General features: G+C 44.0%; 1 protein-coding gene across 2 annotated transcripts in view; it reads left to right on the forward strand.

The window, feature by feature from the left end:
* PEX7 (peroxisomal biogenesis factor 7) overlaps positions 1-23,787 on the forward strand; it is a 697,365-nt gene that overhangs the window by 446,513 nt on the left and 227,065 nt on the right. For both annotated transcript variants that reach the window (XM_063917410.1, XM_063917409.1), the window contains one exon: positions 5,718-5,773. In XM_063917410.1, the coding sequence (XP_063773480.1) occupies positions 5,718-5,773 (56 nt within the window). The remainder of the gene's footprint in view (positions 1-5,717; positions 5,774-23,787) is intronic.

Raw genomic sequence — 23,787 nt, forward strand, 5'->3', positions numbered from 1 at the left:
GTGAAGCTAATATAAAAATATATATTAAGTTTTAAACGGGGTTTTAAACAATACGCATTAATAAAACACATTAGCCAGAACATTCTTACCAATACTTATGATCCACCACAGCTTGCAAAACAATGGAATGCCATCCCTTTCTGTTGTAGTAGTCGGCAGGATTATCATGAGGTGCGATTATAGGGATGTGGATACCATCGATTGCACCTGCACACTGCGGATATCCAGACTCCACAAATCCCGTAATTGTTTCAGCCAAATGCTGGCCATGCGGCAGAGAAATAAATCTGTGGTATAGGTTGTCCATCTATGCTCTGGTCACCTCATGTACAATGGTGCAAACATTAGATATCCCCACACCAAAGAGGCAAGCAATTGTGCGATATTCACCTGGAGTGGTGTACCACAACAATGCTATAGCTATCCTCCAACTTGGCTCTATTGGTGACCTGAAGTTTGTGGACTGTCTAGAGCAGGCATGTCCAAACTGCGGCCCTCCAGCTGTTGAGAAACTACACATCCCAGCATGCCCTGACACAGCTTTAGCTTTCTCTGACAGCAAAACTGTGTCAGGGCATGCTGGGATATGTAGTTTCACAACAGCTGGAGGGCCGCAGTTTGGACATGCCTGGTCTAGAGAGTGCTCGGGACATTAAATACAAAAGGTAGTGGAATGTCTGACGCGACATTCTAAAGTGACACTTCCACTGAACATCCTGAAAGTTCAGCACACTTTGCATAAAAACTTGCCCATGCTGCCGTTCTCTAGCCCACAATCTTCGTTGTGTAGAGAGGTTAAGGTTGAGTATGGTGGTCACAGAAGCTGATATAAACGATCTCCTGCACAGGTATTGTCGGCGACGAATTGCGGTCTCTCTCAAATACTGCAGCCTTCTCCTCATAACATAGCTGCTGAACAAGCTACAGAATGTGAGAAGCTCAAATATCCTCTCACAAGCTGAATCCAAGAGCAGTACAGCTGGGACTATCACAAAGTCTATAGAGACGTGCTGGTAGGCCATGATTGCTGCACTACTCAAAGCACTCCCCAGCCCCTCCTTTTATTTCCTTTGAAAGCTCATCAATGTGAAACAGAAAAGTCTATTTAAAATGACATCACACTGTTTTAAGTGGGTGAACCGGGTTCAGTGTGAAAGGCACCAACCCGGGAGTAACCCAGTAATAACACGGCTCCAAAATGCGATGTGTAAGGGATGCGTGTTCAGACCCGGGTCAGAAGCGTGTTCAAAAGCCAGTTCCTTACCGGGTTAGCGATGTGAAAGCGGAATTACTGTACAGTGTCCAGTAAGTTGCTGTGGAGAAAAATACAGGCTGGATACTCGGACGGACAGGTGCTCGCTGTGAATATAAGGAACCATGTGCGCCTGCCTGGTGACAGTGGGGCAGATGTATTAAACCTGGAGAAGTGATAAAGAAGTGATAAGTGGAAGGTGATAATGCACCAGCCAGTCATTACGGGTTTGAAAAACGACAGGAGCTGACTGGCTGGTGCATTATCACCTTCCACTATTATTTCTCCAGGCTTAATACATCTGCCCCAGTGTGATCAGCAGCGTGGCGGCAGTAATTGATGAAGAAGGTCGGCGTCTGGCCCATGGAGGAGGGATGGACTGAGAACATAGCGTGTAACTAAAAATCAGGTCCGGTTTCACTGACACGGAAAGTTCTAGAAAGGGAGGATTTATCTAGAAAAGAAACACACCTGGAAAAACAGATGCTTACTAGGTTTGCCTATCAAATGGTTACATTGACACTTTACATTGATGACAGGAATCATCAATGGAAAACCATCAGTGGGTATCATGTAATGGTAAGGAGCCAATTAGAGGAGGATGTGACTTTAAAGCATGCATCATGTTTTCTGTAGTAAGTAATTTCCTTTAGCCCATTATTATCATGGTATTCAATGTTTGTATATTTGCAATAAAAGAAACTCTTAATAACTGCAGTTAATTGATGTAGTTAAAGATGTTTTACTGTGTTCTTTTTTAATCAAAGCCTAAATGACCCGTATGTGGTACCATACTTCTTTTTACTTATTTTTTACATGTAACACTACAATGAAAGTTCACTCCCCTCAAGCACAGTAGATAAGAAGATGTAACCTTTTTAAGCAAAAGGTTTATAATTTAAATGCCCACACGTGTGACTGGCCACATCAGATGCGATCTGGCAATTAGGCCCTAATTAGCACTTTAGTATGATCATCTTCAGTCAATTCATGAGCTGAGAAACATTTGCTCTGCCCCTTGTTAAATGATTCTTGTGTGTCTTTGTTTAAATATATTAGCAGTACAGTATTTCAATGTAAATACATTTGCTATGGTCAAGTTCAGTATATCACATGGCTCTAATCAAACAATACAGGGCATAGCATCACAGAACTAATTTTACATAAAGCTCAGGGCATTGCAGCTGTCAATATAAGACTTATGGGTTGCTTGCAAAAATAGTAACAGATTTTTTTCTTTGTGTTATGTTATAACTCTGGGCATTTCAGAATTCAGTGTTAAAGGGACTGTAACCCTGCATTTTGTCTAATGCAAATACTCAGGATATACAGTATGTATAAAAATAATCTTGTATGGGTTTTTACCTTATATCTATGATTTTGTTTAGAGTTTACAATTTGGTGCAGGTGATATTAATTGTCTATTCTTTCCCGTAGTCCAGAGGTTTTTAAACGCGCTCCTCAATGCACCCCAACGGCCCAGGTTTTAAGTATATCAATGCTTGACCACAGGTGACATAATTAGTACCACTGTCAATTTGATTTAACCATCCTTGGATATACTTAAAATCTGGACCATTGGTGTGCCTTGAGGACTGTGTTTGAGAACCTCAGCCATAATCTTTATAACTCTTGAGGTGTAATAATCCTCAATACACTAAGAGGTAATAGGCTGTGTGCTAATAGGGGTGGTCTCTCACCTGATTTGTTCACATTCAGATGGAACCAGCTCCCTCCAAGGGAGAAGAAAACAAGACCTGCACATTCTGCAGCTGCAGTATATATTTGGGATTCCGGGTTTTGTGGATTGTCCAGGTCCAGCAGGAACTCATCACTGAGAACAGGAAGAATTTAAAACTACATAGATACACCCACTGCAGGTTGCACTGATGCCCGTTAGGGGCCAGCGAGTAAGGTGCAGTTCTATAGTGTCAGGGACTGTGAACGTTGGCTGTGCCAGCAGAGCATGGCAGATGATGGCTACAGGTCATTGCAGCAGAATTACTGATAAGCACTAGGAGTGTGGGGTCCTTTATGTATGTTTGTTTATTTTTAGTTATGTACCTGTGTGACCAGGCCAAGCGTGTGTACAGTATGCACAGTGTCTGATGCCAGTTAAAGACGTGGTGTGTCACTGGAAAATCTGCCTACCGAGTCCTTATTTCAAGTACCCGTTTTACAGCAGGAAATTATAAACCCAACGTGTTATGTTATCTGGCCAGACCCAAACAGACAGAAGGCAGAGGTGTAGCTGACATGATTCTATGTACAATATTTGCATTTTCCTCTGTTATGCACAGTTAAGCAAAGGCCCTCTTTGGTTTACTTTTATTACTTTAGTGATATGTTATCTTTTTTGGGTGCTCACTCAACGCCACTATTTTACCAACTCTTGGTTATTATGTTCTTTTACAGTTAGTATGTGTTTGTTTTACCTACAAAATACGCCATGGAATTGGAGCACAGAACTTGATGTGAAAATTAATTATAGTGAATATATATTTGTAACTTCAGCATGACATTAAAAATGCCCATCCACTGACCTGCCAACCAGAGGGATTTAGTACACTGCAAGTCTAGAAAAGAAATAATCGACGCTGTCTAGTTAACTTAATTTAGTTCAGTACAATGGGCCTAATTCAGTAAGGATTGTAGATTCTGCTATTTAGCAGAATTTGTAATCCTTTTGTTAGGGCAAGATCGCCCAGCATGCTGACCGCCGCCTCCCCCCTTTAACAAGTAGAAATTGTGATCACATCGCAATTTCTGCTTGTTAGCAGAAATTAAAGATGCCTCCTGCCGGCACAGCTTAGCTGCACCTGCAGGGGCCCCGCCGACGTTTTTCAGGTCGTGGTGGCTGCGTGTGACGTCACGCAGCCACCATGTTCACGTTCCGTTCACGCCGCAGTGCCCCCCCCCTCCCGTTTTCCGGCCCCCGCAACGCAATCCAACCTAAATTTGCCTGTGCCGCAATATAGACTCTTATGCAGCATGCCACTCTGTAGCCAAGAACCTATCATTCAGCCTCACATGCTACTAATTGTCCAATCACCCTAATATATATTCATATACTGTATAGCCCCATACAGTATGTCCACAAATAACCTCATGTGCAGCATACATTATTGCACAAAAGCATGGACACATTTATATTTTGGGACTCCACTAGTCCCCTCACTAGATGGGCCAAGTACAATAGTTCTTATCTGCCGTCAATTTCTATGTAATCAGGCACCACCTTTAAGGAACTGTGATGGGCTATACATTGCTGAAGATTCTTCGTTCTGAACACCAATTGCCTTTATTTGAGTAGGAAGTAATTCAAATAATTCAAATTACTTCCTGAGGGTGGCTTCTTGTTTTTAAAAAAAAAATTCCAATGTTAGGAGCTTCAGTACCGAATTATGCATCCTGCACACCATGGCAAGTCTGCTTTTGCGATCAAATAATAATATTGTAAAGGTAGGTACACACTTAGCGATAAAGTAAACAATGTTGTTCATTTTGACCCTTCAAGAGCAATGTTTACTATATCGCCCAGTGTGTATTCCGCCGCCGAGCAATGCGCATTCCACACGGGTCATTATTAACAACCCTCGTGTCGGCCGTGCATGCAGCTCAATTTGGACTCATCGTCCAAAACTGCATGCTTCGGCCGGCCGCAGCATGACATCACTGTGCGATATCATTAGTGATTTTGCACAGTGTGTATTCCCAGCCGACGCCCGAGAGGGGAAACGCTAGGTGACGTCGCTCACCAAGCACATCGCCTAATGTGTTCCCACCTTAACTCATGTACAACACAAGATAAAAACCATGGTAAACTATGTCTGTAGATTCTCAGGTAGTAGGAACACACAACTCACATACAGTATGTAGTGCAGTTCCAAGTATAGTACAAGGTAATGACTACGATTTATTTGATATAGGTACATGGATGAATTTACAGTATATTTTAACGGTACAAACATCTTGCACAGAGGCTACATGGATGGTCTCATTAGAAAATTAAATACATGTGCAGATGAATGGTCATTTTTTTTTTTAGGTGTTTCTCTTGAACAATATTAAACGCCAAAAGTTAACTGTCCAAATTGATGAATTATTTTTAAAAAAGTGCATGCTTTAGGATCTGCCTGCAATTTGCCTCCAAAATGTGGATTTGAAAAGCAACTATAGTACACCAAACATGCGAACCTGTTTCAGGTAGTGCATAAAATCATCTTCAAACGTGGCAAATTCCTGCAAAGTACTAACGTTGCAAAGACATTTCTGTTTCATTAATGCAGTATTGAGTGGACTATATCTGGTTGCTTACAAGCTGCCTATAGGAAGTTATGACAGATCCCTATTTTAAGCTCACGTTGCCTTTGAATTCAAGTAATCCTCTTGTACAATTTTGTAACAAAAGTAATTGCCATTCTTGTCTATATCTAAACAGCTGTTTGTGTTTTTTCTCTTTTAGTTTTCACCCTTTCATGCAACTGTTTTGGCATCGTGTTCCTACGATTTCACAGTCAGGTATGATTTTTGAACCTTATTAAAATTGTTATTAATTTCTTTGTTGAAAGATTTTTTTTTTCTACCTCCCCAGTTTACTTTGTTTTTTTCCTATAACTCTCCTTTCCATGTATGTTATTAATTGGATGCACAGCGCTAACCAATCAGCTCCTTTGCAGTTCGTTTTTTCTGACAGGTCCTGCTGTAAACATTTCCCAAGGTGACACACTGGATGTACAGCATACGCTGTAACATTACTGTTCATCTGTTTATATTAACTTAACATAAAGGCACTAAGATGTACTTTTCCCCAATACTGGATTATATGGAACGGTTATAGCAGCTAATCTTTGCTTATGTTGGTGGAACTAGGGCTGTATTTAGAGTTTTTGCTTCACTGGGCCATAAATGTTCGCAGCCATCAGTGGTTGCATTTGAGAGTTGCTAATATTTCTCTTACGTCCTAGAGGATACTGGGAATCCATTTAGTACCATGGGGTATAGACGGGTCCACTAGGAGCCATGGGCACTTTAAGAAATTGATAGTGTGCGCTGGCTCCTCCCTCTATGCCCCTCCTACCAGACTCAGTTTAGAAAATGTGCCCGGAGGAGCCGGTCACGTCTCTGGAAGCTCCTGAAGAGTGTTCTGCATTTATTTTCTGAGTTTGTTATTTTCATGCAGGATTAGATGGCACCAGCCTGCCTGCTTCGTGGGACTTAGGTGGGGACGACGGCCCAACCTCTCTCAGAGTTAATGGTCCCGTTCCTCCCTGACAAGACACTAGCTCCTGAGGGAACTATTTGCAAGCCCCACCACGGCGAGCGTACATTCCCGCAGCACGCAGCCACCCCTAAAGGAGCCATAAGAAAGAAGAGTGGTGAGTACTAAGCCGGCGTCCCGGTTAGCGGGTCGCTTGCCATTATGGCGGCATGAGGGTACAGAGACGCACGGCTTCTAAACAGGGTGGATTACGTCTCCCGCAGTGTACGTACACAGACGCTTAACAGCGGACACAGTACCCAGACTGGCAACATAGCCATAAAAGGATAACACTACATAATAATCAGATAATACAGAGATCTGTGTATTATCTGATTATTATCTAGTGTTACTTTTCCCTCAGTGTGCATTCGGGATAACAAAATGTTTTTTCTTACACAGAATTACCCCTCCCTTTTAGCACCTGAGTGACATCACAATCTGATTGAGTAGCTTGCCAATAAATATGCATTATAGCCATAAAAGGAGTCTGTCTCCAATGTATGCACATAGACACATACAGCCAGTATAAAAAAAGAGCAGGAAGGGGCGGAGCTTCACTATGAGCGGATCCAGTAGCTCGCCAGTGCCATTTTTCCTCTGCAGCTGACACAGCCGCTGACTGACAGGGACGTGCAGCTCCTCCGAAGAGACTCCAGATTACCTCAGTGATTCCAGGGCAACATAGCGGGGGGGGAGCGATTTTTAGTGTACTGAGTCCCTAATCTAGGTACTTAGTCTGCAACCCGGCTAAGCTTGTCATTAGCGTTAAGGGCGCCGTGTGCTGGTTCCATACTCCCTCTGTGTCTCCCTGGAAGGGCTCTTTGTGGGTTAATTGTGCATTTATCCTTTTCCTGTGTGTGTGCTTTCACTGTTACAGTATGTCAGGCTAAAGTGTATTTCATGTAAGGCACAGTTTTCCTCTTCCCCAGGGGGTTCACTAGTGTGTACTCAATGTAGTGTCCCTGCCCAGGCTAGTGGGGCAGAACCAGCATGGCTGGACTCCATTAGGGGAATGATTTCCACAATCTCTACTAAGTTACAGTGGGGCAAAAAAGTATTTGGACAGCCACCAATTGTGCAAGTTGACGCACTTAAAAAGATGAGAGGTCTGTAATTTCTATCATAGGTACACTTCAACTGTGAGAGACAGAATCTGAAAAAAAAAAAACCTAGGAAATCACATCGTATGATTTTTTTTAAACAATGTATTTGTATATTCTTGTGGAAAATAAATATTTGGACAATCAAAAAGTTTAACGCAATACTTTGTAATATTACCTCGGTTGGCAATTACAGAGGTCAAACATTTCCAGTAGTTCTTGACCAGGTTTGCACACACTGTAGCAGGTATTTTGGCCCACTCTTCCATGCAGATCTTCTCTAGATCTGTCATGTTTTGGGGCTGTCGCCGTTCAACGCAGACTTTCAACTCCCTCCACAGATTTTCTATTGGGTTGAGGTCTGGAGACTCCAGGACCTTGAAATGCTTCTTACGGAGCCACTCCTTCGTTGCCCGGGCGGTGTGTTTGAGGTCATTGTCATGCTGGAAGACCCAGCCACGTTCCATCTTCAATGCTCTTACTGAGGGAAGGAGATTTTTGCCCAAAATCTCACAATACATGGCCCCATTGATCCTCTCCTTAATATGGATCAGTCATCCTGTCCCCTTTGCAGAAAAGCAGCCCCAAAGCATGATGTTTCCACCCCCATGCTTCACAGTGGGTATGGTGTTCTTGAGATGCCATTCATCATTCTTCTCCCTCCAAACACGGTGAGTGGAGTTTATACCAAAAAGTTTGATTTTGCTCTCATCTGACCACATTACATTCTCCCAATCCTCCTCTGGATCATCCAGACGGTCACTGGCAAACTTTAGACGGGCCTGGACATGTGCTGGCTTAAGCAGGGGGACCTTTCGGGCGCTGCAGGATTTCAACCCATGACGATGTAGTGTGTTACTAATGGTAACCTTTGTGACTGTGGTCCCAGCTCTCTTGAGGTCATTGACCAGGTCCCCCCATGTAGTTCTGGGCTGATTCCTCACCGTTCTCAAGATCATTGATACCCCACGAGGTGAGCTCTTGCATGGAGCCCCAGGTCGAGGGAGATTGTCAGTGATCTTGTATTTCTTCCATTTTTTAATAATTGCGCCAACAGTTGATCTCTTCTCACCAAGCTGCTTGCCTATTGTCGAATAGCTCATCCCAGCCTTGTGCAGCTCTACATTTTGTCCCTGGTGTCCTTAGACAGCTCTCTGGTCTTGGCCATGGTGGAGAGGTAGCAGTCCGACTGTTTGAGGGTGTGGATATGTGTCTTTTATACAGATAACCAGTTCATACAGGTGCCATTAATACAGGTAACGAGTGGAGGATAGAAGAGCTTCTTAAAGAAGAAGTAAATGTCTGTGAGAGCCAGAAATCTTGCTGCTTGTTAGGTGTCCAAATATTTATTTTCCACATGAATATACAAGTAAATTGTTTAAAAATCATACAGTGTGATTTCCGGGTTTATTTTTTTCAGATTCTGTCTCTCACAGTTGAAGTGTACCTATGATGGAAATTACAGACCTCTCTCATCTTTTTAAGTGGGTCAACTTGCACAATTGGTGGCTGTCCAAATACTTTTTTGCCCCACTGTATCTTGGAATGAGAAAGAGACGCAATACTTAAGACAATCTATGACTTAGTTTATGAAAAGAGACTCAGTACCCAAACCAAAGTCTCAGTCCCCTGCCATTTGTCCACAAAAACTCACTTTGGCCCAAATCCTGCAGTCTGACTCGGATGATGAGGCTTCAGAAATGGAGGAGGGTAATGTGGACTCAGAGGTGGGTGGGAGTACTCTATTGCAGGGAATAGAGGCTCTCATAGAAGCTATCAGAGAAGTTCTAAATATCCCTGATAAGGTGACAGAGGAGAGTGAGGCATCTTATTGTAATATAAAGAAGAAATCCTCAGCCACTTTTCCTGTGTCATAGGAACTTAATACCCTGTTTAAAGAACCAGTGGTTAATCCTGATAGGAAATTTCCAATCCCTAAACGGTTGTCATCATCCTTTCCTTTTCCTCCTGAGGATAGGAGATAATGGGAAAATCCACCGATAGTGGATGCATCAGTCCAGGCTTTCATGAAAAATTGTATTGGCTGTCCCGGGTGCAGCTTCCCTAAAAGACGTGGCTGATCGTAAAATTGAGACTGCGTCAAATCCTTGTATACAGCTGCTGGGGTGGCCCAAAGAGTCACTATGTGGCTGGATTACAAGAGCCATTGTTAAATGGTCAGGTAACCTGATTGAAGGGTTAGACACCTTGCCTCAGGAGGCGATTATCTTGTTCCTGCAGCATATACAGGGCTCAGTGAATTTTATGGTGGAAGCCATAAAATAAATAAGCTTGCTTAATGCATGCACTACAGCTATGGCAGTGTTTGCACGCAGGGGTATATGGCTACGCCAGTGGACTGCTGATGTGGACTCCGGGAAAGGCGTGGAAGGCCTCCCTTTCACAGTTGAGGCCTTATTTGGAGATGGACTAGACAAATGGATCTCCAAAGCTACTGTGGGTAAGTCCACATACCTTCCTTCTGCAGCTCCCCCAGCTAGAAAGACCTATTCAGGACCCAATTTACAGTCCTTTCGGACTGCCAAGTTTAAGGGCAAACCCAGCGGTTCTTCTACCGCCACCAGAGGCGCTAGAGGTAAACCACGTAAACCAGCAACTGCCGGTTCACAGGAACAGGGCTCAAGCCCTGCTTCGTCAAAACTGATAAAGCTAACTATTTATCTTATAACATTCACTATAAATGGGTAAGAGACTCGGTACGCAATTGGCGTATGGGGTACCGTAAGGGTACGTACTTGGCGTAGCAGACGCTTATCTGTGGTCGAGACGCACATGCGACACGCTCGCTCACAGCTTAACGCTTGGTGACGAGCACGCTATAGGTGGCCGACTACCGTAATACTACGCTACTAGCGTAGCGTACGCTCGTGACAACGAGGAGAACACGAGCGGCGCAGACGCTCACGGGATGACACTCAGTAAACCTTGTATGCAACTCAATGAAAGGCTGAGCCTATACTGTAAACCTTGGTTTTGTAATGTGAGCACAATGCAATGCTAATTAACCTCTATTGTATGAAAGCCTCTTGAGCGATTGAGACGCTCTGAATACTCTCAGCAATGTAATAAACACACAATACCTTGCTAAGGTTCCAACACCTTTACTAACAATATCTAGCTATATAAAAGTTAAAAACAGTTAACAGTTCATACACTACAGGCTAACATCAATATCTAAGCAGAATAACTACACATAAATATACAATAGCGTCACAATCTTATACAATAACAGAGAGAGAGAATATGGCAAATACAAACAGAGATTTAGAATGGTCACAGAGAATAACTTACACACACTGGGGAATGATCGCTGCGCAGTCCTGGTACCAGCTCCGAGTTAGTCAAGATGAAAACCGTTTGTGGAGAGAAGACTGAGCTGGCCAGGCTGGCTGTCCTTATATACACTGCGTACAGTATACTACAAAGGGACCTACAATCTCATTGTTCATTGGACACAGGAATGTCTCCTCGCATCATAACAAAAGGTCATAGGTTAGTTTGAACAGGTGGGCTGTGACTATATCAAACTGCTCAGGTGGGAGGGAATCTCAGAATTCCCGTCGCATGGATAATGAACCGCAAATATAGTAAATGTCCAGAAACTACTAATAGACATAACTATACGCAGGAGCGATTAATCTTTACCTAACCAGCACCGGATTGTTTCTAGTAAAATGTTCTTTAGTTAGGTACCAAACACCACTGCTCAAACCCTGTCTGACCCTTCATATCATGCAAAGAGGAATTTCTCTGTCCAGCGACCAGTTACATTAAACAAACTTAATCATTATTAAGGGGAACATTATCTATAAAACATACTATTTGGTTTTATTATTTAACGATTGAGTCGCCCGCTAGACGCACACAAACTCTACCGTAAATGCACATACCACGCGCTAATGCGCACGGCCGTGGAGGCGCCGTCACGCAGCTGCGAATATGCGCACGCACGGGAGAGAATGTGCACGTGCAGTGGGCCAGCGCATGAGGTGAATATATGGCAACGTGTAGCATGATATTTTTCCGACTTTGACAGTCCACCCTTTGGCAGTCATCAATAACTGCCACTTCCTAAAACAGTTCAAAAAAGAGAAATATATATCATAATGTAAATACCATTTTTATGATTGGGTAAAGGGAGGAGAGGAGCAGGTGGGAAAAAGGTATGACCTAGTGAGATAGTAGAAGCATGTGTGTATGAATCCATGTTTGAGGGGTCATGTATCATCGTGCCGTACGTGTTTTAGATCAAGCTTCGAGGTATTGCGAAGTATACATTTGAATTCCTTCTTTTCCCGTATCAAGGGTCTGTGGATGGGCTGTCAAACTTTACCGAGCTCTTTTCGGCTTTTGGTTGCAACAAATGGGGGAGCACATTTAGTTGATGATACATGAATGGGGGGGATATGTGAGTGCTGATATCTGTATCTATATTCCCTATCGACTATGTGTGTCATTACCTGAAGGTTGTAGAGGTGAAGATAAGAAGCAATTATTATAAATGCAGTCGTAAACTATGTGAGTTTAATATGCATTTTATGATTGAGGTCTTGTCTGAAGTCTTGTCTTGATGTACATGTTGTCTGATGTCTCTCGGTGCTTTTGCTATAAATAACGAGCAAAAGTTGTTCCATTGTCCATAAAGTTACAGTCTCTAAAGTGTTGGGCTATCGTAAAAGTTAAAGTCACTAGGGAAATTGGGGGCTTGTAGCATAGTTCATCAATGGTCTGTATAAAAGAGGTTGTCAAATTCTTCTTCCAAGCGGATGTCTTTGTACTTTGGAGGAAAACAAAGGAGAAACGGGTGAAAGAAACGGACCGTGGAATCACATTTTCATCACAACATTGTCTCTATCGTTGGGTCATAAATCAAATTAGTTGTTGTTATTACAGTGTCTTCGCTCCTTAAACTCATCACTCTGGTATTACCTTTACACTTCGTTAAAGCCCGAACGCATCTAAATATCAGGCCAACCAATATGACGACTCCCAGAATACACAAAAGAAATTTCCCTACATCCATAATAATATCTTGGGCCCATTCTCCTAGGCCCGAGAACCAATTTCGTGGGTTCAACCATGACACCCAACTGGTCAGCTCATTACCCACAGCAGCGAGTGTGAGATTGTGTTTCCTTCGAAACTCCCACTTTAATTGTAGAATGTCATCCATCTTTTGGTCTATGACCTCGGCTGGGTCCTCCGTGCTGTTTGTAATGTACGTGCAGCATTTTATTCCATATTGAGTTGCTAGGGTAACACAATACCCGCCTGTCACAGCTGTGAGGTAATTAAGAATCATCCTATGCTGAACCAATTCTGTTTTGTAGGCTTGTAACTCTTTCCCAGTGTACCTGAATGTGTCGTCATACATTTCGGTGATATTGTCTAACAAATTTGCAAGCGCAGATATATATTTATAATTTATCACTCCTCTGGCGGTACGAGTGATATCTAACGCGAGTAAGAATTGAATCCCGGTGGATTCATGGATCAGATCAGAGGCTGAATGCTCTGTCCTCTCTATCAGGTGCCGTTTAACGACGTGCTCGTAATGAGTGTGAGTATAAGGAGCTTGGGCACTGCGGTGAATATCTTTCATTTTGTTATGGGTTACAGTCGTTACTTCAGGCAGTACTTTTCCAATATAGCACAATCCCTCTGAGTTTGGGGCAAGCCACTTATACGCCTTCCTCCCGCATATGAAATATGCATCATCGGGGAGAACATATGGGACGGAGTATGACATTATCATGTTACAAATTTTCCATGTGAAATCTCCTAACCCTAATTCTCCTATCTGTTTAGTACACGTATCTGTTTGTACGATATGTGCACAGTATCCTGGTGATACTTCTCCAACTCGCATGGTCCTACTTCCTAGAGTGTACCTATACCGGAAAAATCTTCCATGGTCGGCTATCTGGCGTATAAGTTCTGTGTCTATGGGCATTCTGTCGGGTCTGTATGAAAAGGTCATGGTTTGATTACTCCATGACACTTCCCAATTTCCCGGCTTTCGGGGATTGGAAATGTTAAAGCACACTAAGGACCTATCCACATGATATTGGTGGAGCTTCAAACTAGGAGGACTAGAGATATTAAACCTCTTGTCCACCGGCCTCCCACCACTTAGCTCAAGTACCTCTCCTACAGTTAAAGGGAATGGTACTAGTCCTGATTTGCTATGACCTTGAGGTACTTGAGAGCATACCCAACAGTCTGTCTGGTTTAACACTTTACCCACTAAGGAGTGATAGTCACTCAATGGATGCCGGTCCATGTGGACATTAAAACTGGACTGACACTTCTTTATGCACCCTTCCTCGACTATATTGTCACAATGCCTACAGATGCAGTTCTCTTCAGCTAACAATCCTTCACAATTCCTTCTATTGTCAATGCTACCAGATCGTTTTCTGATACTCGCCTTTACTCGGAGATTATGTTGCTCTTGGAAATTTACGCCTGCATCCTGGTCATCAGAACCCATTCCCGATCCTTTCTCGACCTCCATGGTACTCTCACCGAAACAGACTGCTCTGGTCAACATCATGGTCAACAGGAAAATCCGGATCACAGTCTCTTGGGGCAAGTCCATCTTAGAGGAGTAAAAGGAGAAAAATAAGAAAGGGGAAAGGAAATATGAGGGAGGTGGGAACTGGAGAAAATAACAAATGGGAAAAAGAAATCTGGCTCGACAAGCTTCCGGTCTTATTATTCTCAGCGCTCAGGTGTCGTCTCAATCCTCCCTGAACAGACACTCTAGTGATACAACCTCTACCGTCTGTTCTTTATCACGGGACCTCTCTGGGTCAGTGACCTTTCTACAATGCGACGAATGGACCCAAGTCTCTCTCTCTCGGCAACCTTCAGTGCTGTTGTACTGATCAATAAGACTTGATATGGTCCTTCCCATCTGTCAATAAGGCAACCTGAGCGTAGAAAATTCCGTATCATTACATAATCCCTAGGTTCAATGTCATGACAATTACTGTCTGGCAGATCAGGAATCACCAACTTTAGATTATCATTCTGATTCCTCAATTGCTTACTCATCTTAACCAAGTACTTTACGGTTACTTCATTGTTACATTTCAAATCATCCTGGGGGTTAATCATAACATGAGGTTGTCGACCAAACAGAATTTCAAAAGGAGACAGATTAAGAGGGGACCTGGGAGTGGTTCTGATGCTGTATAATACGATTGGCAAAGCTTCAGGCCATAACAGTCCTGTTTCAGTCATTACCTTGCTCAATTTATTTTTAATAGTGCTGTTTACTCTTTCCACCTTCGCACTCGCCTGGGGGCGGTACGGAGTGTGCATCTTACTATTAATTCCCATCAACTTACACATTGTTTGAAAGACTTTACCTGTAAAATGGGTACCCCTATCACTTTCAATGATTCTAGGTATACCATACCTACACACAAATTCCTGCACAATTTTCTTTGCAGTAAATACAGCGGTATTTGTGGTCACGGGAAATGCTTCAACCCAATTTGAGAACACATCAATACAGACCAATACATATTTTAAATTTCTACAAGGTGGCAATTGTATGAAATCAATTTGTATTACCTGAAAAGGGCCATCTGTCGGAGGGATATGGGATGGCTCTGTCGGTATTGCCTTTCCGATATTCTTCCTCAAGCAGGTGAGACATGTCATCGCTCTTTTACCCGCATGGGAAGAAAATCCTGGGGCGCACCAATAAGCTCTTACCAACTTACACATTCCTTCTTTGCCTAGGTGAGTCAGCCCATGTGCCGCTTCCGCTAGACTTGGAAGGTATGCTCGGGGTGCCACTGGCTTACCCTGTCTGTCTGTCCAGAGTCCTGAGGACTCCTGGCCATATCCTTTTGACCTCCAAACTGCCTTTTCTTGTGGGGAACACAAATTTTGCATTTCACACAATTTCTGTGTGTTTACAGTATTAAATACCATCAATTGTGTACGGTCTGTTTGTATGGGGTTACTAGCTGCTGATTTAGCAGCTTCGTCTGCTCGGCTGTTACCAAGTGATACCGGGTCTTGGCTATATGTGTGAGCTTTACACTTGATAACAGCCACTCTGTCGGGTTCCTGTATCGCTGTTAGAAGTCTTTTGATGTGGGCTGCATGCGCTACGGGTGTGCCAGCTGCCGTCATGAAATTTCTGAGGCGCCATAGGGCCCCGAAATCATGGACTACTCCGAAGGCGTACCTAGAATCTGTGTAAATATTGGCTGATTTGCCCTTAGCCAATTCACATGCTCTGGTTAGGGCAACCAGTTCAGCAACTTGTGCTGAGTGTGGTGGGCCTAGCGGTTCCGCTTCTATGGTACCTTGGTCATCTACGACTGCGTATCCAGTACACAAGTCTCCCGAGTCCGTCTGTCTGTGACAACTACCGTCAGTGTAGAAAGTAAAATCTACATCTTCCAGTGGGTTGTCACTGATGTCAGGCCTTGCCGTGAAATTTTGGGTCAAATATTCCATACAATCATGCATGTCATCTCCTGTATTAAATCCTCCTTCACCATCACTCTCATCCTCCACCCTTTGTGCCTGTCCAGGCACACCTGGGAGATACGTTGCAGGATTTAAAGCGCTGCATCTCCTTATGGTGATGTTTACGGGGGCCATCAATGCCAATTCCCATCTTGTAAACCGCGCTGATGAGACGTGTCTGGTTTGGCCCGAATTCAGTAAGGCTGACACTGCATGTGGTGTATGAATTGTGAGGTTGTGTCCTAGCACTACATCTTCGCTCTTTGTGACTAGCAATGCTATTGCTGCAACACTTCGCAAGCATGTGGGGAGGGATCGCGCTACCGTATCTAGCTGAGCGCTATAGTAGGCTACCGGCCTGCTGGCATCACCATGCTTCTGGGTTAAGACACCTGCTGCGCACCCAGCATTCTCTGTTCCGTACAGCTCAAAGGGTTTCCCATAGTCAGGCATACCTAATGCCGGTGCCTGCGTTAGGCACTGTTTAAGTCTCTCAAATGCCATCTCAGACTCGTCTGTGTGCGAAATCCGATCAGGTTTGTTTGAGGAGACCATCTCCTGCAAAGGTAGGGCTAGTATGGAAAAACCTGGGATCCAGTTACGGCAATACCCACACATTCCTAAAAATGTTCTTATCTGTTGCTGGGTTTGTGGCAGGGTCATGTCACGAATTGCTTGAATTCTATCAGCGGTAAGGTGTCTAAGTCCTTGTGTTAGACAGTGTCCCAAATACTTCACACGGGTTTGGCATAATTGTAACTTGTCCTTGGAAACCTTGTGTCCTGTGTCTGAAAGATGAAACAGGAGTTGTTTCGTATCTCTCAGGGACGCTTCCAGTGAATCTGAACACAGCAGTAAATCATCCACATACTGTATCAATATTGATCCACTCTCTGGTTGGAAAGACTGTAAACAATCATGCAGGGCCTGTGAGAAAATACTTGGACTGTCTATGAAACCTTGTGGTAATCGAGTCCAAGTGTACTGAACTCCTCTGTATGTGAATGCGAATAAGTATTGACTGTCAGGGTGCAGACGTACCGAGAAGAAATAGGAGCAGAGGTCAATCACAGTGAAAAATTTGGCAGTGGGAGGGATTTGCATAAGGATGACAGCTGGATTTGGCACTACGGGGAATTGACTCTCAACTATTTTGTTGATCCCTCTTAGATCCTGCACTAATCTGTAACCCCTCCCCCCACTCTTTTTAACAGGGAAGATGGGACTATTGGCAGTGCTGGACGTTCTTACCAGAATGCCCTGTTGTAGCAAGCACTCTATTACAGGGTAAACTCCTAACTCCACCTCTGGCTTCAGAGGGTATTGTGGGATTTTTGGAGCTATCCTACCATCTTTTACTTGTACAACTACTGGGGCTACGTTTGCCATTAATCCAGTGTCTTGTCCATCCTTGGTCCAAAGTGACTCCGGTATCTGGGAAGTCATTTCTTCTACCTTGGACGGACACCTATTTACAACAACAGTGTGTGACATTAATCTTGTTGGGGAGTCTAGCATATCCTGCGCTTCCTGAGCGTGGTTTTCGGGTATGTCCAAGAACACACCTTCAGGAGTACAGTATATGACGCATCCCATTTTGCACAGTAAATCTCTCCCTAGGAGATTAGTCGGAGCCGATGCAGCCAGCAGAAAAGAATGCTTGGTATGCAAAGGCCCTATCATAATCTCTGCAGGTTTGCTTAAAGGGTAGTGCTGTACTACTCCTGTTACTCCCATGGCTGGAATTGTTTTACCAGTGGTTCTCATGCCCACGGTCGAATTTATCACTGACTTGGCCACCCTCGTATCTACAAGGAAATTTAGAGATTTACCAGCTACATCAATTGTGACCTCGGGTTCACTTCCAAGGCTCGCAATTAATTTTACTGGCTGCAGATTACAGGTGTGGCCCCACCCCTATGGTGCGTGATGACCTCCCTGCATTGCGCTGGCAGCTATTACCTGTGAAGGGGGTAAATGGGAACTATCAGTGACTTGCCAGTCTCTTTTTGGGGGATACCTTTTTGTTTCCCCTGCGTGTGGCTCATAACTCCGTCTCTGCGGTCCTTGATCCCAATTTTGTGTGTCATGTCGTTGTCTAGGGGGTTGATATGATTTTTGTGCATTTTTCGATCTACAGTCTCGTGCAAAATGTCCCTCCTTATGACAGTAATAACAAGTTACCACATTTGACTTACCCACAGGGGTCGGAGATTTATACAGAGGTGGCCTTGTGGTCAGGGCCTGTATACTTACGGCCATTAACTTATCACTTTGTGACTCCCTGTGTCTGGTGATATTCCGATCATGATCAATAGCGGCCTCTCTCAAAGTAGCCACCGACAGACCTCGCCAACATGGTTGGGTGGTCTGTACCCTCGTCCTCAATACTTCCTTTAAACCATCCATTAACACAGATACTTCTCTATGATTCACATTTGTCTTAATGTCTTCTATGCCTGTATACTTAGCCATTTCCTGTAGTGCCCGATGAAAATAATCAGCAGCTGTTTCTCCCTCTTTTTGTTTGATGGAGAACATTTTGTTCCATTTGGCAACAGCTGGAAAATACTCTTTTAACTGTAAATTTATTCTCTTTACATTATCTTGGTTGTACACGTCCGTAAGGGGTACCTCTTCATCTAATTTACAGTCAGCTATAAATCTCGCTGAGTCGACATTGGAGGGTAAACATGCCCTCAGCAATATCTGCCAGTCTTTGTTATTGGGCTCCACAGTATTTCCTAGCTCTCTAATGTATTCCTGGCTTGCAACTAGATCTTTCCTAGGATCAGGGAATTCAGACACCATTGATCTTAATTCCATTCGGGAAAAGGGGCAGTGCATGGCGATGTGTCTGACAGGAGTGAGTCCTGAAGTGTCAGTTTTCCCATTTGGCACTGCAATTACACTAACGGGATTAAGTTCAATAACATCATTCTGAGTAGATTCTACAACATGTGGTGTAATGGTTTCAGCATAGTGTATGGTGCCGTACTTACCAGTTGATACGACCTCACCTGTCCCTCCACTAGGGGCCTTTGATACTGCTCTTACTGGTTGGGACATGCCCACTGTTGTTTCTGCTATGGTGGCTGCTAGAGAGAGTGCCGATATTGTTGTTGGCTCATCCTCTTGGTCACAATCCTGGGGAAAGTTTAAAACAGGGTACAGCTTGCACGGGTTAATATTAGCATCAACAATCTTGGTTACATTATTCTTAACATTTATACAGTTACTAAGTGCATGTTTATCATTCACCAGTGTGCCATTCTCTGTAACCACCTTCTCTCCCGTTATGTATGGTGGTGGTGGCGCGGTGGCTATCAGTTTTCTGATAGGGTTAGATCCAGCCGCTTGAGCCAATCCTCTTTGTATTTCACCTTCCTGTTGCCATAACTGTAAATAATCATAATGTTTGATCCGTCTCTTTGCAGATTTAATGAGACATATCCTTCTCCTTAGATTTTGTAACACCTCGGGACTAAAACTGCCTACCCGTGGGAACTTTTCCCAATCATGCATAGTCATTCTTTCCCATTCATCGCACAAAACCTCTGTGTGTGAACCGTATTTCTCACACATGACATACCTTGCCGACCCGATTGGTCGGTTTACTAAGTCAACCCGAACCGAGGTTGATCGCCCCCTACCTGAACAACTGGCCCCCATCTTTGCAGGTGTTGCTTTCACTACCTCTGACCTTCAAATCAGGGTCTTCAGCGAACCCTTACAAAAACCAAGATGTCCGGGGTAGGCCGGCGGCGGAAGTTTACCGAGTACCTCCACTCACTCGCCCACGTCGACCAATACGCCCACACACTGCCTTAGCATTGGCGTACTCAACCTAGGGCCCCTGCGACCTGAACCTCTATTTACTGGAACATGTGGGTGTGATCCGAAGAGCACTTAACCCTTCCCAGTAACTATTGGTTGTTAGAGAATTCCCGAGTGACCAGCGAACCTCCCTTAAAATAATAAAAAATTACACAAATCACGTTAGAATGTACAAATAGCGTTTATGACCCCTCTAGCGTACGCAAATGGTACTGGGTCAAGTTACTAACTAATGCACACAATTACGTGCGGTACAATCGTTCTGCACATAAGCAACTAATCTTATGTGCGGAGCGACCAGTGGAATCGAAAATTGTGGCTGCGAATTCCTTCAGCCAGAGCTTAATGGCCTATATGGGTACCGCACCAACCCTTCCTGGTGTTGTGCTTCTTTATCTCTTTGTAGCGGACTTCCTAGTCTGCTGTACCTAGACCTTCTGGTCTGTCTGGACCTCCTGGTCTGTGCTACAGTAGACCTCCTGGTCTGCTATACTCTAATGCTCTTATTTTAAATGTTTAACAAGGGATGCCTCCCAAGCCACCGTGCCGTCACTTACACGTATGTACCTCACGAGAACTCGATGATTTCCTGTGGTTCAACCCCAAAATTTAGAAACTTATATATATATACACACTCTTTCACCTCATATACTCTTTACTTTCGTTTCTGCACAGAAATCCCTTTCATTCAGTATCGCAGGCTAATCCCGAGGAGTTGCAACTAGAGAAGGATCTATTAGCTTAAAATTTTGGACACTGAGATTGATTTGCGCTATTATCACGTTGCCTCCTTATCGCCTAACTAAAACAATACTATCGTGTGATTTGTATTATGTGGGCGTACCCAGACGCTCCGTTGCGTAATATACGCTCCGTGCATCGGCCCTTGCGTCGCGTACGCTAGTCCCGCCCTTTGTTAGAGACACATGTACGCAAGCCAGGTATATCCACAGAAATACAATTAACACGTTTATATCAATGTAGATGATCTTTAACTGTAATCATTTACTGAACACCACACCGAACTTCCTTGTATCTTAGGCAAGCCATGCGCGTGTTTTACAAATTACTCCTTAACGTATTACTATTACTTTTAACTACCAATAGCAACAAATCTTTCTCAGCACGTTATCAATTGTGAAATGGCAAACAGGAAAGTGAGGTGTGAAAATACACAAATGAAAAGAAATACAGGTGTGTGCGTGCGTGCGTGTGTGCGTACGCAAAACAGAAATAAACAGTTTTAAAAGACAATAGCGTACTGTTCTTACCTTCCGGTTCCGGATTCCACCAGCACTCCTACAGCGTAGCGAAAAACAGACGCTTATCTAGCCAGCACTACTGTATCCCGATACGAAGGGATACTGCCTTCCCGCCCTTGCTGACAGATAAAGTCTGTGTTCGCTGGTGTGGATATGTGGAGGACGGACGAGCCGCCAATTGATAAAGCTAACTATTTATCTTATAACATTCACTATAAATGGGTAAGAGACTCAGTACGCAATTGGCGTATGGGGTACCGTAAGGGTACGTACTTGGCGTAGCAGACGCTTATCTGTGGTCGAGACGCACATGCGACACGCTCGCTCACAGCTTAACGCTTGGTGACGAGCACGCTATAGGCGGCCGACTACCGTAATACTACGCTACTAGCGTAGCGTACGCTCGTGACCACGAGGAGAACACGAGCGGCGCAGACGCTCACGGGATGACACTCAGTAAACCTTGTATGCAACTCAATGAAAGGCTGAGCCTATACTGTAAACCTTGGTTTTGTAATGTGAGCACAATGCAATGCTAATTAACCTCTATTGTATGAAAGCCTCTTGAGCGATTGAGACGCTCTGAATACTCTCAGCAATGTAATAAACACACAATACCTTGCTAAGGTTCCAACACCTTTACTAACAATATCTAGCTATATAAAAGTTAAAAACAGTTAACAGTTCATACACTACAGGCTAACATCAATATCTAAGCAGAATAACTACACATAAATATACAATAGCGTCACAATCTTATACAATAACAGAGAGAGAGAATATGGCAAATACAAACAGAGATTTAGAATGGTCACAGAGAATAACTTACACACACTGGGGAATGATCGCTGCGCAGTCCTGGTACCAGCTCCGAGTTAGTCAAGATGAAAACCGTTTGTGGAGAGAAGACTGAGCTGGCCAGGCTGGCTGTCCTTATATACACTGCGTACAGTATACTACAAAGGGACCTACAATCTCATTGTTCATTGGACACAGGAATGTCTCCTCGCATCATAACAAAAGGTCATAGGTTAGTTTGAACAGGTGGGCTGTGACTATATCAAACTGCTCAGGTGGGAGGGAATCTCAGAATTCCCGCCGCATGGATAATGAACCGCAAATATAGTAAATGTCCAGAAACTACTAATAGACATAACTATACGCAGGAGCGATTAATCTTTACCTAACCAGCACCGTATTGTTTCTAATAAAATGTTCTTTAGTTAGGTACCAAACACCACTGCTCAAACCCTGTCTGACCCTTCATATCATGCAAAGAGGAATTTCTCTGTCCAGCGACCAGTTACATTAAACAAACTTACAGTCATTATTAAGGGGAACATTATCTATAAAACATACTATTTGGTTTTATTATTTAACGATTGAGTCGCCCGCTAGATGCACACAAACTCTACCGTAAATGCACATACCACGCGCTAATGCGCACGGCCGTGGAGGCGCCGTCACGCAGCTGCGAATATGCACACGCACGGGAGAGAATGTGCACGTGCAGCGGGCCAGCGCATGAGGTGAATATATGGCAACGTGTAGCATGATATTTTTCCGACTTTGACAAAACCTTCAGCATGATGGTGGATCGCGATGCCTGGTAGACTGGCAGGTGGGAGCCCGGTTAAAATTCTTCAGTCACATCTGGACAAGTTCGTGCCAGGATCCCTGGGTCATAGATCTGATTTCCCAGGGCTACAGACTGGAGTTCCAGGAGCTCCCACCTCACAGACTCATGTCATTGTTCCAGTTCCACCTCATCTGCAAAACTAGGGGTACTATTCCAACTTGTTTGTAGTACCAAAACCGGACGGTTCGGTGAGGCCGATTCTGAACCTTAAGTCTTTGAACCCGTACTTACGAGTGTTCACATTCAAGATGGAGTCTTTAAGAGCGGTGATCTCAAGTCTGGAGGAGGGGGAATTCCTAGTGTCTCTGGATATCAAGGATGTGTACCTTCACATTCCGATCTGGCCGACTCATCAGGCTTATCTACGGTTTGCATTGCAGGACTGTCACTACCAGTTCCAGGCCCTGCCATTTGGTCTTTCCATGGCACAGAGGGTGTTCACCAAAGTGATGGCAGAGATGATGTTTCTACTCCGCAAACATAATTCCGTACCTGAACGATCTTCTGATGAAGGCACCGTCCAGGGAGTGGTTGTTGGACAGCATTGGCCTCTCAACCAGGCTACTCCTGGTTCACGGGTGGATTCTGAATCTGAACCTACCAAAATCTCACCTAGAACCGACACAGAGGCTTCCTTTCCTGGGAATGATACTGGACACAGAGTCTCAGAGAGTGCTCCTTCCCTTGGAAAAGGCTATGGTGATCCAGTCGATGGTTCGGGCTCCATTAAAATCCAGATTTCGGCCTTGTCTATTTACTTTCAGAAACAATTGGCTTCTATCCCTGAGATCTAGACATTCTTGAAAAGTGTTCAGCACATCCAACCTCCCTTTGTGCCTCCCACGGCACCTTGGGATCTCAATTTGGTGCTGCAGTTCCTCCAATCGGACTGGTTTGAACTGCTACAAGAGGTGGAA

The sequence above is a fragment of the Pseudophryne corroboree genome, chromosome 4 (assembly GCF_028390025.1).
Source record: "Pseudophryne corroboree isolate aPseCor3 chromosome 4, aPseCor3.hap2, whole genome shotgun sequence".
NCBI classification, from domain to species: Eukaryota; Metazoa; Chordata; class Amphibia; order Anura; family Myobatrachidae; genus Pseudophryne; species Pseudophryne corroboree.